Source organism: Barbus barbus, assembly GCF_936440315.1.
Source record: "Barbus barbus genome assembly, chromosome: 8".
NCBI lineage: Eukaryota > Metazoa > Chordata > Actinopteri > Cypriniformes > Cyprinidae > Barbus > Barbus barbus.
The window spans coordinates 10,274,070-10,290,731 of record NC_136736.1 but is presented as its reverse complement, the minus strand read 5'-3'; the positions used below and the strand labels follow the sequence as shown (position 1 = coordinate 10,290,731).

Below are 16,662 nucleotides of genomic sequence, written 5' to 3'. Positions count from 1 at the left end.
TAATCTTTAAAGACATTAAAAACAGGACACATGGAAAGCAAAGTTGATGTGCTAATAGAGACAATATACATGGTTCAGAAGATGGGTACCAGCTCATAGGTGTAAAAAGAAACATGTTGGCAGGTAAGTGTGCAAAGGAAGCCACAAAGAAGCCAACGTAGACATGAAAGTAAAATATAAAAAGACTGAAATTAAGTTTTGAATTAAACGACATGTGGACAGATGACAAAAATAGTTGGAGGAAATGTTGGTAAAGGTAGAATAACAAAGAAAAATAGAAACGAAGAAACAATGATAAATGTTTTAATTCAATGCAATATATGAAAAAGACGGGTTTTAAGGAGATGAAACGAATCTGGTTGTACAATCTTAACCCAACCCACACTCCAAACCAGCAAGCGGAGGTAATGCACCTCATACAGTTGTATGCCAAACACCCACGGCGCTACTGGGCATGCGCACATCAATACAGCGTCATTTTTGTCACACTGTACAACAATAGTTACTATTTTTTAATTCCTGTAACGGGTAGGTTTATACGTTAATAAAACACAATCTAATAGGTATAAAATTAATTTCCAAATTTTCATTTCCGGTCTGTGTCCCTTCTAGCCACAGGCGCAGTAGGCGAGTGAGGTGGAGTCTGTTTACTGTAACCCCGTCACTCTGAGCCGCTGCTGCAGCGCCATCTAGACTCAACGGAGCGACACTCTTCCACATCTTCCAGAAGAATGGAGGAAATTGACTTAAAGCTCAGAGCTGATGGCGTTCAGAAAAAAGTCATCTCTCCCGGAAAAGGAGAACTTTCAACGTTTCCCAATGGAACAAAGGTAGTGTAATGTACAGGATACACTTTACAGCCAAATGTCAAGACGACCAATAAATGTGTTATGGTGTCGAATTCAGAGCTAGCTGGAGTCGCCAGTTTTGACGCATAACATGGGCTTGATTTCGACTGAAAATAGCCCAAAGTCGTTCAGTTTAAGGTGTTATACATATATCGCAATATTAAAAGAAATATTTCAACTTGTGTGTGTCCTGTTTTTACATGGACACCCTAGGTAATCAAATTTAGCCGTTAGCTAAGCATCGGGAGGGATACCTGATGCTACTCTATGAAGGCGGGCTCACAAATAGGATGTCTGTCTGTTTGCATTTTTGGCAGAGAGGGGAGAAAAAGGTTAATGTCTTCTGAGTGACAGCTGAAAGCTACGTACACCATAACATCAACATCATATATATATATATATATATACATACATACATATAGCCACTGGCTATATCAATTATATTAACCCTGTAAAGCCTGACATGAAATAAACAATCTGTTCTATCTGTGCCTTGTGGTGCTTGAGGCGAAGGCAAGGGAGCATAGGCCTGTAACAGTAGTAAAATCTATTATATAGGATTTTTTAACGTTTAGACAAAATGTGAATCGCATAAAGAGTTAGCATATCTGGGTAATATTAAAGGTCATTGCACACTGCCTCCGAAACTTTCGTCCGTCAAAAAATATTGGATCAGGTTAGATTTTCTGCGTTTTCGCATCCGTAGCATGCATTTTGATAGGAAAGGATGGGTAATACGAAAAAACGCATGCGAAAATTTCGGACTCAGTGTGCAATGACCTTAAATGTGAACAAATGTTCTTGCACTGTTGGGCTCAAAATGTAACGTTAGGGAATTTCAATCAAACTAAATGTCATAATGCAACAAACACCTGAGGTATACATAAAATGCGTTATAATAAATAACCAAATTATTTATTTGTATTTTTCTCTCTGGAAAGGTGAAGTTTCATTACCGCACAAGCCTTTGTGATGGCACTGTGTTGGATGACTCCAGGACAATGGGAGGTCACAGTAAACCTATGGAGCTCATACTGGGGAAGAAGTTCAAGCTTCCTGTGTGGGAGCAAGTGGTTACCACCATGAGAGAGGCGGAAATTGCTGAGTTCACCTGTGATGTTAAGGTCAGTGACCTGTCTGTCAGTTAATTCTTTTATGTCTTCTACATAACTACACACAGTATCTCACAGAAGTGAGTACACCCCTCACATTTTTGTAAATATTTTATTATATCTTTTCATGTGACAACACTGAAGAAATGACACTTTGCTACAATGTAAAGTAGTGAGTGTACAGCTTGTAAATTTGCTGTCCCCTCAAAATAACCTGAATGTCTAAACCGCTGGCCACAAAAGTGAGTACACCCCTAAGTGAAAATGTCCAAATTGGGCCCAAAGTGTCAATATTTTGTGTGGCCACCATTATTTTCCAGCACTGCCTTAGCCCTCTTGGGCATGGAGTTCACCAGAGCTTCAAAGGTTGCCACTGGAGTCCTCTTCCACTCCTCCATGACGACATCACGGAGCTGGTGGATGTTAGAGACCTTGCGCTCCTCCACCTTCTGTTTGAGGATGCCCCACAGATGCTCAATAGGGTTTAGGTCTGGAGACATGCTTGGCCAGTCCATCACCTTTACCCTCAGCTTCTTTAGCAAGGCAGTGGTCGTCTTGGAGGTGTGTTTGGGGTCGTTACCATGTTGGAATACTGCCCTTCGGCCCAGTCTCTGCTTCAGTATGTCACAGTACATGTTGGCATTCATGGTTCCCTCAATGAACTGTAGCTCCCCAGTGCCGGCAGCACTCATGCAGCCCCAGACCATGACACTCCCACCACCATGCTTGACTGTAGGCAAGACACACTTGTCTTTGTACTCCTCACCTGGTTACCGCCACACACACTTGACACCCTCTGAACCAAATAAGTTTATCTCATCAGACCACAGGACATGGTTCCAGTAATCCATGTCCTTAGTCTGCTTGTCTTCAGCAAACTGTTTGCGGGCTTTCTTGTGCATCATCTTTAGAAGAGGGTTGCAGACCAATTTGATGCAGTGTGCGGCGTATGGTCTGAGCACTGACAGGCTGACCCCCCCAACCCTTCAACCTCTGCAGCAATGCTGGCAGCACTCATACGTCTATTTCCCAAACACAACCTCTGAATAAGACGCTGAGCACGTGGCACTCAACTTCTTTGGTCGACCATGGCGAGGCCTGTTCTGAGTGGACTTGTATGGTCTTGGCCACCGTGCTGCAGCTCAGTTTCAGGGTCTTGGCAATCTTCTTATAGCCTACGCCATCTTTATGTAGAGCAACAATTCTTTTTTTCAGATCCTCAGAGAGTTCTTTGCCATGAGGTGCCATGTTGAACTTCCAGTGACCAGTATGAGAGAGTGAGAGCGATAACACCAAATTTAACACACCTGCTCCCCATTCACACCTGAGACCTTGTAACACTAACGAGTCACATGACACCGGGGAGAGAAAATGGCTAATTCGGCCCAATTTGGAGATTTTCACTTAGGGGTGTTCTCACTTTTGTGGCCAGCGGTTTAGACATTAATGGCTGTGTGTTGAGTTATTTTGAGGGGACAGCAAATTTACAAGCTGTTATACAAGCTGTAAACTCACTACTTTACATTGTAGCAAAGTGTTGTCACATGAAAAGATATAAAATATTGTGAGGGGTGTACTCCTGTGAGATACTGTATATGTAATATTACATGTAAATAAATACAAATACTCATGTTTTATTCTTTCTGATACTATTATGGCTAAGTACTGATTTTTTTTCTCTCTACTGTAATAGCACACAGCTCTCTACCCTCTGGTTTCTCTGTCACTACGCAACATCAGCCATGGAAAAGACCCACTGGAGGGACAGAGACACTGCTGTGGAATAGCTCAGGTTCACTCGCATCATTCTATGGGTCACCTTGATTTGGATAAGTTGCAGGCCAATCCTCAGCCTCTAGTTTTTACTCTGGAAATGCTAGAGGTGAGAAACAGTAGCATGATCTCATTTTTTGAGGAGCAGTATTACATGCGAGTGGACAGAGAGCTCTGATAACCACATGAACAGCATCATAAGTAAAATTCACATCTGTTTTATGTGCATTTTAAGGTGTTAAAGGGATAGTTCACCCTAAAATGAAAATTGTCATCGTTTACTCACCCTCTACTGAGTTTAATTTTTCTGCTCAAAATATTTTTTAGAATGTTGGTAACCAAACACTTAACGGTTGCCATCGACTTTCATATTTTTTTTCCATGCAAGGGAAATCAGTGGTTACTGTCAGCTGTTTGGTTACCAACATTCTCCAAAAATATATTGTGCTCAACCGCTTAAAGAAATTTGTATATATCATCTTGGAGAACTATCCCTTTAATTTTCTACTAATTTAACAACAAATATACTAAATTACAAAGTAGCTGTTGGTAATTCCCACTTGATCTTTATGACGCTGATTCAAGATTCTGATTCTCATCTTCCCAAGATCTTGCCCCCTGGATCCTACCAATTGGAAATATGGGCAATGACAGATGAGGAGAAACTGCAGGTCATACCACAGATTCATGAGGAGGGAAATGCACTCTTCAAGAGTGGAGATATTTCAGCAGCTTCAGAGAAGTACTACAATGCCATAGCTTGTCTGAAGAACCTACAGATGAAGGTTAGCTTTAATAGCTGCCGAGCAATGACTGGTTCTCATTAATTACCCAGACTGTGAATCTGTCCTGCCACGGTTTCAAAATTAAGTGAAATTTCCAGGTTCACTTTTTCACAGTTTGCATAAATCCTAATGTTTTGTTGACAGCTGTTTACAGCAGTTCACTAGATTTGAAGTATTTGTAAACCTGCTATCACAGAAGCTTGGAGGTCTCCCTGGAGTTTTCTGCCAAAATAAGCATGGTTCTGCTTTTAACTCTTGCAAGTGAGAAAATAAGACAGAAATACCGTGATTTTACAACTGTTAAGTAATTAATATACTATTTTTACAGTGCAGTTGTATTAAAATAGTCGTATATTTCTGTCTTGATAACCATTTAATTTAGGAATATCGTTGTTCTTATTACCTCTAATATCAAAATAATATTTTCATGTTATTTGGCTTACTAAACACACCAGTGTTAATGTAATGTGGACTAAGAAACTCACAACTAAAAAAAAAAAAAAAAAAAGTTTTGAGTCCACTTTAAAGTCCAGTAAAATTAGTGCAAAGTTTATGCTTGGGGTTGCCAGATGATAAGAGTTCAGATCCCGAATCAGACCTTTTCTAATAAATAGATATATTTTCCTCCCAGTGTTTTATCTAATCTCCCAAAGTGGCAACCATGTGCACATGCTCTCTCTGGCCTGATAGAGAGCACTAATGATCTGAAAACACAGACAAACATGTATGTTGGAGTTAAGCAGTCTCCATTTTAAGTATTCTGCTCAAATGAAAGTGTCATATAGCCACTGTGCATTCCTCTACAAGGCTGCTTGAGCTAAATTTGCGAGCAAACTTTCTCATTGACAAACTGTAATAAATCCAAATATGAATCTTGCGTTTGTTTTTTGCAGTTGTGGTAGCTGAGTACATGCATTTACACAACCTCTGTGCTACAGTTCAAGGTTGCTTAATGGCAAAATATTGAAATCATTTGGAATTATCAGAATTAATTTCACTTAAGTTTTTGTGAGTTTTCATCATTTAGAGCATTAATGTTTATAATAAGGCAGGAAACTAGATGGGGTAAAAAAAAAAAAAAAATACTGCATATGAGCTGACATTCTCTTGATTTGTGCTTATTAAAAATGTCCCAATTATAATTTCAGCAAAAAATAAAAATCATCATCAGTATAACCATTATTGTGCAGCCCTCGCCAAAAGTGTATTATATTCCTCAAGGTTGTCAATTTTACTTTATTCTGTTTATAGGAGCGTCCGGGTGATGACCATTGGATCAAACTAGATCTCATGATCACTCCTCTCCTCCTCAACTATTGCCAGTGCAAGCATCTTTTGGGGCAGTACTATGAGGTTTTGGACCACTGCTCTTCTATCATCAACAAGTACGATGGTAAATATCAAAACAATTACAACACTCACATACCCCCCTAAGCCTAAATTCTTTATAACAACCCCCAAGTCTAGCTGTAATTACAGCTAAGCATCTCAAAGAAGCTTATTTTAACTTCTACAGTATTTTTAGGTTAATAAAAAGCTGCACTAGTATCATGTTCCCTTACAAACAAGTTAAGGTTAACTAAAAATAATACTACACTGTTTTTTAAACAAGACTTGGCATGAGCGTGCTCCCACCATGAGTAACATTTATAATTTGTATTATGGATGCCCGTACACATTCTTTGTCTTTCTCACAGATAATGTGAAGGCATATTTCAAACGAGGGAAGGCTCATGCAGCGGTGTGGAATGAAGCAGAGGCAAGAGCTGACTTTGCCAAAGTGATTGAACTAGACCCATCACTTGAAACCTCAGTTGCAAAGGAGTTGAGGGCAATGGAGGATCGCATTCGGGAAAAACAGAAAGAGGAGAAGGGACGCTTCAAAAACCTTTTCAACTACAGCAGCGAAGCCTCTGCTGCAGCTTCCACGGTTAGTTTGTTTTCAGTCTCAAAAACAGAATCTAAATTAGTGAATATTGATAAACAAAAGATGCTCAGTTAAGTAATGTACTATGCTATTTTCCTCTCTTTTTAGGGCTGAAACAAAGAGGAGCGTCCGATTTTACATTTTATAAAGATGCAGTTAGGCCACTGTCAAGTTGGAGCATATGAACTGATAAATTCATCCCTCACAAGTTCATATTGTTTATCACCTCCTCATGTTTTATTAGTAAACCTGATACATCATTGAGGAGTGCATAGCTTTACATGCACTTGAATTCATCCATTTATCCCTGGAGTAACCCATCAGTTATTAAAGTTGCTAATGGTATCTGCATCTCCTGTGAACCAGAAATGGGTAAACACCAGCTTACTGCCTTGTTCCCTTGTATATTCAGACTTTGGATATAGCTGATAGAAACTGTCACAGATTGAACCCTGTGCTTTTAAACAAGGGCAGTCTGAACGAACCAAACTTTACAGACAATCTGAAGATAAAATGCTAGTCTGGTAAAATAGGATTTATTTGACTAAATCCCCCATCCCTCAATTTTTGTGTTAATCTTCTGTATTTATCATGTTTATAAATTTTTATTGCTATCACCCTTATTGTCTTTATGTATACTACATTTTTAATATTTTAAGATTAAGGAAATTAGAAGGCCTATGAAATATGTTAGTGAAAGACACAATGATAACTGATGCCACATGTAAAAGTATCCACTTCCCTATCATTGAAACTAAAAACATTCTTTAACATTGTATTAATGGAATTGTCAGTTATATCTATACTTCACTACAAATAAATTGCTATTTTCAAAATACTTTTTAAATAGGTGTTGTTGCAACTATTCTGCATATGTTGTGACTGAAGCCAAATAAAGTTCTTTGAAAATCACTTATTCCAATATTTTACAAAAGCAATTCTTGCATTCAGTGGAATTGAAAATCTGACAGACTGTTTTTTTTTTATTATTTAAATACAGAATTGCAAAAATTGGGCTTAAAAAATTTCTATACTAATCACATTAACACTACATGAGGTGTACGTTGGGGAGATAGCTATGCATGATGGACATAGGTCAATAAGAAAGATAGAAAGATGTTGTTGTAAATAGCTTGGCAAAGAGAAGGAGCATGTTAATGAGAAACAGAACAATGGGGAGACAAGTACCAGAGGGAGGGTGTGTTTATGTGGATGTTATGTGCGAGCACTTCGCTCTGTCTCCGCTAGACACTCCCTGACAAGAGCACGTGCGTGGATGATACCTGATGAAAGACAGAAACACATATAAGCCATTTCAAACATGCAAACATTTATCCAAGTGCTAACATACAAATGTGAAAAATGACTACAGTAAGTAGTTTTGTTGATAGACAGGCCATTTACTAATGAACCAGGTAGCACTGATTGTAAAATACTTTTGGATGTATACTATAAATGGACAATAAAATAAGCATTACATATCAGGCATTAGAAGTTACAACTTTTATATGTAGGGCAACTTCAATAACTAATCTGCAACATAATTTAAAGAAATTATCTATAGAACAATTTTTCACTTTTTCTATATTAATTATACATCAGTGACAAGCACCACAGCCTATTAAAGGTAGCTAAGTAAGAACGTCTTTGTGCTGACAAAAGAAACATTGCAAGTCTGATCTCAAACAGATCTGAAAAATGCAGAAAACTATCACAACTGCCCTTAGGCTCACATTACTCCAGGGGGCTAAACGCTACAAATGTGCTGTATGCACTTTATTCTAAAGGGATTGGAGTACCTCTCTTCAGCCTCTCCATGGCACTTTTGCTGCCAGCATAGGTAGGACGAATTTCACGGCTCATCTCCTCAATGACGGAGAGCAGATCACTATAGGTAGATCCCTGGGACACTTTAACAGGCTACAGAAAACAAGAGATGTCTGAGTGATATGAATCCTCTTTATGAGGTGTATCCACCTTAATCTTCAACACGGAAGTGAGCCTATGGGCGAGACTTCCGGTTCATCAGCTGCTATAGGAAAATAACAAGAAGAATTACAACGTACGGTAAGCAATAAAACTGCACTACAAACCAGTGTGTTCATAATGAAGAGAATACATTAAAATAATATGGAAAGACACACCAATGTGCAATATTAAGCAGCAAAACGAGTGGTTTTGTACAGCTAAAAATAGCTGGAAGTGAATGACACTAGAAGCAAGACTCATAAATTTACAAATGGCTGTGCCCATTTTTACGGGAAGAATAAGGTGGATATATACACATACATATATATATATATATATATATATATATATATATATATATATATATAAATAATAGAATATATCTATACATACTACTGGTCAAAAGTTTGAAATAAGATATTTTTTTTTACATGTTTTTGTAATAAGTATATGCTTACCAAGGCTGCATTTATTTAATCAAAAACACAGGGAAAATAGTTTTAAACCATTTAGTTTTAAAATATTTTTAAATATAATTTAAAATAAGTTTTTGGTGCTTAATGTTTATCAATTAATATTACTAATATAAATTAAAGATTTCTGTCACTTTTGATCAATTAAATGCATCCTCGCTGAATAAAAGTAGAAATAATTTCAAAATATCACCGTTTTTATTGTATGTTACTGTATTATGATTAAATATATGCATCATTGGTGAGCATAAACTTCATTCATCAAAAAAAAAACGTATAAAACAGACCCTTAGGGCATTTATCGTCATCATTTCAAGTCTGCAAATTTATCTAAAAGCCCACTGTTACCAGAAATTTAACTTACTTGTACAAAGCCCATTGATGGTGGACCAAAGTCACTAAATGCTGCTCTAAAGTTAGAAGAGGAGGCCAGTGATGGAGATGAGCCACATGATCCTAAAACCAGAGAGCAAGAGAAAGACCAATCACAAATCAAGGAGATGTCAAAAGGCCAAACTCGACCAATGATATCTCGCCACCCAGTGTTTGTATGAAAGGAAGTGAGGTAAAATACAGGCAACATTAGATGCACTGGTGTGATGGCATGGCAAGAAAACAGTTAGCTTTTAAATATAAACGCGATAGGGTGCCGATTGCAGCATAATATACGACATTTATGTAATGAGCGAGACAGATGGCTATGGCTCCTTTAACTCCTCCCCCTTTATCCGTGTCTCTGACTTCTTTTACAGTAGGTTCACTGACCCCTTTCTCCAGGATTAAAACGGTGCTTTGAAAAGATGGACAAAAATACCTCAAATGGAGAAACTATGCATGTAAAAAGAAATGAATGAACAGAGAGCACAATGAAACTCACCTGGTGGCGTGTGGTTGGAGCCGGTAGGTGCGGGGGCGATCGGCTTGTAACTCATATTTACACCGCCGTCGACTGTAGCCTCGCTTGATGAAAACTTTCTAATTGTCTTCTAAAAGCAATCTCGATGGGCTTTAGTATCTGAAGCAGGAACGGTGTTGACCTAATGTAAACACAAAGAGTAGATATACAGATCCGTATAATAGGCGAGACACATGATAAAGGCTAGCGGACAGAAAAGACGGTCCCCTCTAAACTTCACCGGCTTCAAACCGTGCCTTGTCTATTGAAATCGCCAGGAATTGACTGACTTTTTCTTAATTTTCTGCTAGGGCAAAACAAGGAGTCATTTGATACAAATACGAAATATATTTGGTGTACTAAAGAGTGGAGGATGCCTGTAACGTTGGTGGTTTATGAAAGATAAATTTAACTAACGTTACCAACCTCTTCTTCCGCGAACTCGCTCGACAGCGACACGCGCTAAATATCCAACAAGCCGCCAAATCAAACAAACAACAACTGTGAACACCTCGTGATACGCTGGGCAGTCAAAGACGATTTCTGGTCGCCGGTTTACACTTGTTCGAGGAATATAACGCACGGGAAGAGTTTCGTTACGCGGAGGTCTAGGCTCTTCTCCCCTCTTCCTGCGCGTGCTAGCCTGCTATGTTATTTTCCCATGATACTCGGCAAAAAGATTGACTGCGTCATCAGGCACGCGCCTTTGCACTCTCTCTTCCACAATGAAGATTCCATTTGGAATTTTCTTGTAGAGGTGTTTGGAGCGTGTGGACAACAATGACCTGGGAAAATGGATCATCTGAAGTCTTTTTATGATAATATATATGTATATATTTTTTATTTAGTTAGCATAGAATGGCATGGAATAGTATGGCATGAAGAGGAAAACGGAATAACAGAATAAAATAGAATAGAATAAATTCTATGAATTAGGCTATTGTTTGTCAATATGCAAGTAGTCACTACTGGTGATAAGTACAGTAGCCTACAATATACATTAAACAACGGAATGTACAATCTACATAAAAATGAAATATTAAAATATAGATGTTTATTGAGCACTCTGACAGCTGTTTAAAGGAAAGTGTTCATTAATCAGGATGTTTTAGCTGTTAGTGATTTCAGGCTTCTTTTATGTGCTGGGTGAGATGAATCCATTGTAATCTTTTTATTGGTGCATTAGATGTGCTAGCATAAGTCTCAAAACTCAATTCCTGGAGGTCCACAGCTCTGCACAGTTTAGCTCCAACCCTAATCAAACGCACCTGATCCAGCTAATCAAGGTCTTCAGGATTACTAGAAACTTCCAAGCAGGTGTGATTTGGAGCTAAACTATGCCGAGCTGTGGCCCTTTATTAACTGAGTTTGAAACCTCTGTGCTAAAGAGAGATCAGTGCCTGAGTTCTTTCTGTGCCATACTGATGGACACTGTTAGAAAAATCTTCACTATGGCAGTTTAAAAACAGACTAAACTGCCGACGTGGAATTTTTGATGAGCATTTCTGATGAGGTGGTCTGTATTGATTTGCTGTTTTTTTTTTTTTGTAATGCAGCAAAGAGGTACCTATGAATTTGCAGTCTGTAATAGTAATTTGTTTTCTGTTGATTCATTGGGAGTTTGGTCTGCAGGAAAACCAGTTGAAAACCACTTATGCAAATGTACTTCAGTAGCCTAAATGTGACAGATTGTAGGAGTGCGGCCATTTCACTGTCGTCAATTTAAGCCCCCCCCCCCCCCCCCCCCCCCCCCAGTCACATATGGACAGAAAGCACTTGCATGCTGAAATCAGATCTGCTTCTAAATTATTAATGCTATGCATTATTATATTATATCCATTATTAATTATATCCATTATTTGCAGTCATAGGCCTATTGTTTATTACTGGTTGCCAGATAAATTGTTGTAACTTATGTAGCATCATCTAATCTGTAGGGAAATAAACAAAGTAAATACTGCTTGAGCTCATATAATGTAAATTTAGGCCTAAAGTACATTAGTCAGTGACTGTTGATACACAAGACACAGAAGCCATTCATTCAAAGAACTGCTGCGTCATCATTACCACATTTCCCACTTGTTTTCATTGCCAAGATAATTTGTGCATTTTCATATTAGCTCCACATAAGCAGACGAAGAATTACAATTTTGCTGATATGACATTTCACTTAGCCAATTTCAGTTAATAGCAATGAGGAAAACAGAAAGAGGTGTGATAAAACTATTTTATTAGTACGTTTTAAAAGCATCTTACAAAAACAAACAAACAAACAGTGGTATGATCTATTAGTTACATGCCTAGTTTGAGCTTTTTTATTGCTGTTTTGGACTCGTGATGCCTCCTCTAATGGGACAGTCTAAAGCACTGACTGCATCAGAGCTGCTGCTGATTCTGAAGTCAGTCCTTCATGCTGCATTTCACTGTGCTGTGCGGGACAGGGGATCGTTTACTTTCGACTCCGCTTCAAAGCCATGGATCTTACAAACGATAAACCGTCTTCCATCCGAAAGTGTCTTTTGGTAACTTTACTGTTCGTTTGTTCATTTCAACTGTCCCGATCAAAGCGCATATTCAAATGTCCTTCAGGATGCACTTGTACGACAGATTCAATCATTTGCGTCGGTTCGTCTCTCATCCCACGGACTATACCGAGCGACATCAACTCTCTGTAAGTGTGATATTATGTTCGACTAACAATTTATTAGCATTATGTTTATAATGTTATCAGATATAGTAGGGTATAGCCTGTATTTATGTTTCGAAACTGAACGTGCATCGTTGGTACAAAACAATAAATTAGTGTCATATTTATTAAATTATTATAGCTTATTTATTTTTTAGGAGTATTGTCAATTGCAGTTTACCGGAAATCAAGGAGGCTATGTTCTCGCTCATGCCCTCACTGCAGTTACTGTAAGTGACTGCTTCATCACTTTTTATAAATTGACCTGTTTATCTGCATTATAAAACGCTAACAAGTAGAATACCATGCATTCTTTGTTATGCTGGTCATATTTATGTTTTATAATTTGCTGGCATATTCTGGCATCTTTTCTCTTCTTAGTCTTCTTAGTTCTAATTCATTTTCTGAAATCAAGGAGGATGCATTCTCAGGGCTTCCTCATCTTGAGTATTTGTAAGTATTTGGAGAGCTTTTATTGATTTAAATTAATGATCAAAAAATTCACTTCTTTACAGTATATATTACTGTTCGATGCCTGGACCTCTTTATCAATATCCCTGCAGAGGTATTGGTTGAAGTACTTTTTATAGCTTTTTTGTCTTATTTTATTTCTCCAACAGATTTATTGAAGGTAACAAGATTGAAGAGATAAACAAATATGCCTTCAGAGGACTTCGGGATGTTACACATCTGTAAGTATAGGCGACATACAGCGAGCAAAATCTAGATTGTATTTATTTAGACAGATTTCTGGTAGGCATCATTTAATTTAGTAAGAATATATATATATATATATTTAGACATTAATGGCTGTGTGTTGAGTTATTTTGAGGGGACAGCAAATTTACAAGCTGTTATACAAGCTGTACACTCACTACTTTACATTGTAGCAAAGTGTCAATTTCTTCAGTGTTGTCACATGAAAAGATATAATAAAATATTTACAAAAATATGAGGGGTGTACTCACTTCTGTAATTTTATTTCAGATGGTACATTATGTGATATATTGCTGTTGTCTTGAATTGTATTATAATGTACAATGTAATGTCCCTAAAAATCCTGATTTGTATAAATAACCAAATGGAAATGTAATATTGCGATATATAGTTTTCACATACATACATTTTCTGGGTAGATGAAGATAAGTTTATAACATGTATGAAATCCCTACAGTAAATTTGTATATGTACATGTTAATAATATCTATATGATAATTTTTTACATGGTATTATATGCAGCAACCATATAGGTCAACAATATATATTTTACTGGTACATGAAACTAACAAAAACAAACAAATCTATGTTTAAACGTGTTTTAATCATTTTTAAAATGCATCTTTTATTATTTAATAGTATATTTACTTATATATTCACAACATGTATTGACAGGTTTTAGGATATAGGCCACATAACATATTTCTAATAGGTTTCATGTTTTTACTTCGTTACAATATATTTATCATATGGAAATCTAATATATGTACGTACATTACATTTGCGGAAAGTCTTCTGTCCATTTGTGTTGATTAATTTCCTCTCTGTTTTTACAGATCATTAGCAAACAACAATTTAAAAACACTACCCAGGGGTCTTTTTTCTGATCTACGCTCTTTGATTGAACTGTGAGTTTTTCAGTTCACTGTTTACAAATGTGCACATGTAATCAACATTACGAAGACAACCACTCATGCTAAATAGCTGGGAAACAATAATATTGCAGTCACACATGATTTTGTTTATTTCCAGAGTTTTTAGAGTGTATTGATAATTTCATGTCTAATAAACAGAGATCTACGAGGGAACATGTTCCATTGTGACTGTGAGTCCATGTGGCTGATGCTGTGGTTGAAACAATCCAATGCCACAATCTCTGATGTTTACTGTGCCAGTCCATCTGGCATGAAGGGTGTCCTGTTAAAGGATGTCCCAGAAAAACACAGCAAGTGTGTCTCCACAGGTAGCTAAATTTCTGTTGCTTAGATCAGATTTAATGTTACATTTTTGCATTGAGTGTCTTGATAAAAACAGTGAAAAGGTGTGATGACAAAAATATGATTTGTTTACACTTGTGTAGTGACGATGAATGAATGTGCTTCCATAAGGCTGGTTCTTTTCTCTTCAGATTTTGTTCAGCACCAAATAGTGAATACTCAATCAATGTCAGCAGACATCTTCTCTCACAAAGATGATATATATGTCACTATGGCAGTTCCAAGTTCAGACAGCTGCATAATCATGGAATGGGATCATATTGAAACTAAATTCAGGCCTTTTGATAACATCACAGGTTTGACTCCATAATCATTTGTCATGTCATAAAAATGAAAGAGTATAGATGATGATTTTTTATATATTATATTTCAGGACGGTCTGTTGTTGGATGCCGGTCTGTTCTGATCAACGAGCAGGCATTTGTCATTGTCTCCCAACTCTTCGATGGCTCCCTTGTCTACAAATATGACCAAGCACAGAATAAGTTCACCAAGTTTCAATCAGTTGAAATGCTTAATGTGTCCAAGCCGAATGACATTGATGTCTTCCAGATTGGAGATGACTGGTTTTTCCTAATTGTGGACAGTTCCAAAGCTGGAATGACAACTCTGTTTAAATGGAATGAAACTGGTTTCTACCCATACCAGTTCCTTCATGAATGGTTCCGTGACACAGATGCAGAGTTTTTTGATTTAGATGGCAAATCTGTCCTCATACTCGTGAGCCGTTCCCAGGTTCCTGTTATCTACCAATGGAACAAGAGCACCCAGAAATTTGTTCTCCATGGTGAGATAACAAATATGGACGATATTGTCAGCGTGAAGGCCTTTAGGATTAATGATGTTCCCTATCTTGCGCTTGCCTGCTACATCGGTGACTCAAAAGTCATTAAATGGACAGGCAAACACTTTGAGGAAGTACAGGGCTTGCCTTCACGTGGCGCCACAGTATTACAGCCCATCAAGTTCAAAGACCAGCACTATTTGATTCTGAGCAGTGATTATTCTTTCTCCCAGATCTTCAGGTGGGATGAGGAAAACCAGAAATTTATCAAGTTCAGAGATGTGTATGTTCAGTGGCCACGCTCATTCACAGCACTGTCCACAGACCAGCGTGATTTTGTGCTGGCCACCAGCTTCAAAGGCAAAACCAAGGTTTTTGAACATATTTCAGTGGATTATAGCAAATGAGACGCATGTTGTTATTCATTGCATCTGGGCGAATGCTAAAATAAAACTTCAATATGTATACAAGTAACCTTAATATTTATGAATGTAATGTTTCGTCAACAAAAAGGCCAAAACCCAGTGCACACTTCTGTCTTGCAAAAGCTATTTATGCAACGTTTTCTATAAAGGTTTAAATAAATAATGCTCTGCTGCTTAATTTATTCAGACCTTGAAAATACCTGACTGTTTGATTATATCAGGGCCCTTTTAAATCATTTCTTTGTGATATATCAGGTTCACCAAAGGTGCTCCAGCTTCAATCCAAAAGACAGTGGACTTTTCCGCTTCAAGCTAATTATCCTAATGAGCTGGTTTGACTTTATGCAAGCATGTTTTTGGTGCCGAGTAGTGATACTATTCTGTAGAGACCTTCAGTGTTACTGCCTTTGATGAATGAAAGCCTTAGAATTTTATTTATTTTCTTAAACAGAGGATAATCCTATATTACTCTAGCTGGCCAAGTATTGTACTGGATGTACATTTGAATATATATTATTGATAATAAATAAAACAGCATCTTCTATTCATTCATGTTTGTTTTTATTTGCATATATATTTAGTTTCTTACAAGGAAGCCAGCTGGACAAGCAACTAGTTTAGCATTGTCTTCAATGCATCACTGTTCCACATACTGTCAACATAAACACAGGACATAATAAGAAAGAAGCACGTTAAAACTTATATTTCAGATAACACTTCACTCCTTGACAGTAAGAAATTGCTTATGTTCACAAAGATCACTTGACCAGCCAGTCAGCATCATTCTTCGTGAGAGAGCACTTAGGTTTGATAAGACCAGTACTGTATAAGCACACATTGTAGCTATTCAAAGTAACCACAGAAATGATGTATTTAGAGGCCTGTCTGCTGTGCTTTATGTGCATGTTCTATTTACATTATGTGCGTATATGCTGTGTTATGTGAAATTATGGTGTACGTTTAAAACATTGCCAAACCTTGTATGGTATTTT

At 37.4% G+C, this 16,662-nt stretch overlaps 3 protein-coding genes across 3 annotated transcripts; 2 read left to right on the top strand and 1 right to left on the bottom strand.

Annotated features, from left to right (window-relative positions):
* The first annotated feature begins 612 nt into the window (after positions 1-612).
* On the top strand, positions 613-7,365 carry LOC306873703 (AH receptor-interacting protein-like). The gene is made up of 7 exons (XM_079423174.1): positions 613-830; positions 1,790-1,972; positions 3,654-3,842; positions 4,342-4,518; positions 5,770-5,911; positions 6,216-6,448; positions 6,554-7,365. Exons 1-7 carry the CDS (start codon positions 732-734, stop codon positions 6,557-6,559), a joined length of 1,029 nt encoding a protein of 342 aa, XP_079279300.1. The 5' UTR covers positions 613-731; the 3' UTR covers positions 6,560-7,365.
* Positions 6,667-10,462, bottom strand: LOC306873704 (cyclin-dependent kinase 2-associated protein 2-like). The gene is made up of 5 exons (XM_079423175.1): positions 10,208-10,462; positions 9,764-9,923; positions 9,251-9,342; positions 8,245-8,365; positions 6,667-7,728 (listed from the first exon to the last, which is right to left on the bottom strand). Exons 2-5 carry the CDS (start codon positions 9,816-9,818, stop codon positions 7,661-7,663), a joined length of 336 nt encoding a protein of 111 aa, XP_079279301.1. The 5' UTR covers positions 9,819-9,923; positions 10,208-10,462; the 3' UTR covers positions 6,667-7,660.
* A 1,694-nt stretch (positions 10,463-12,156) lies between these two features.
* On the top strand, positions 12,157-16,217 carry LOC306874065 (leucine-rich repeat LGI family member 2-like). Its single transcript, XM_079423787.1, has 8 exons — positions 12,157-12,452; positions 12,626-12,697; positions 12,849-12,920; positions 13,088-13,159; positions 14,021-14,092; positions 14,258-14,427; positions 14,593-14,757; positions 14,835-16,217. Exons 1-8 carry the CDS (start codon positions 12,256-12,258, stop codon positions 15,650-15,652), a joined length of 1,638 nt encoding a protein of 545 aa, XP_079279913.1. The 5' UTR covers positions 12,157-12,255; the 3' UTR covers positions 15,653-16,217.
* Positions 16,218-16,662: the final 445 nt, after the last annotated feature.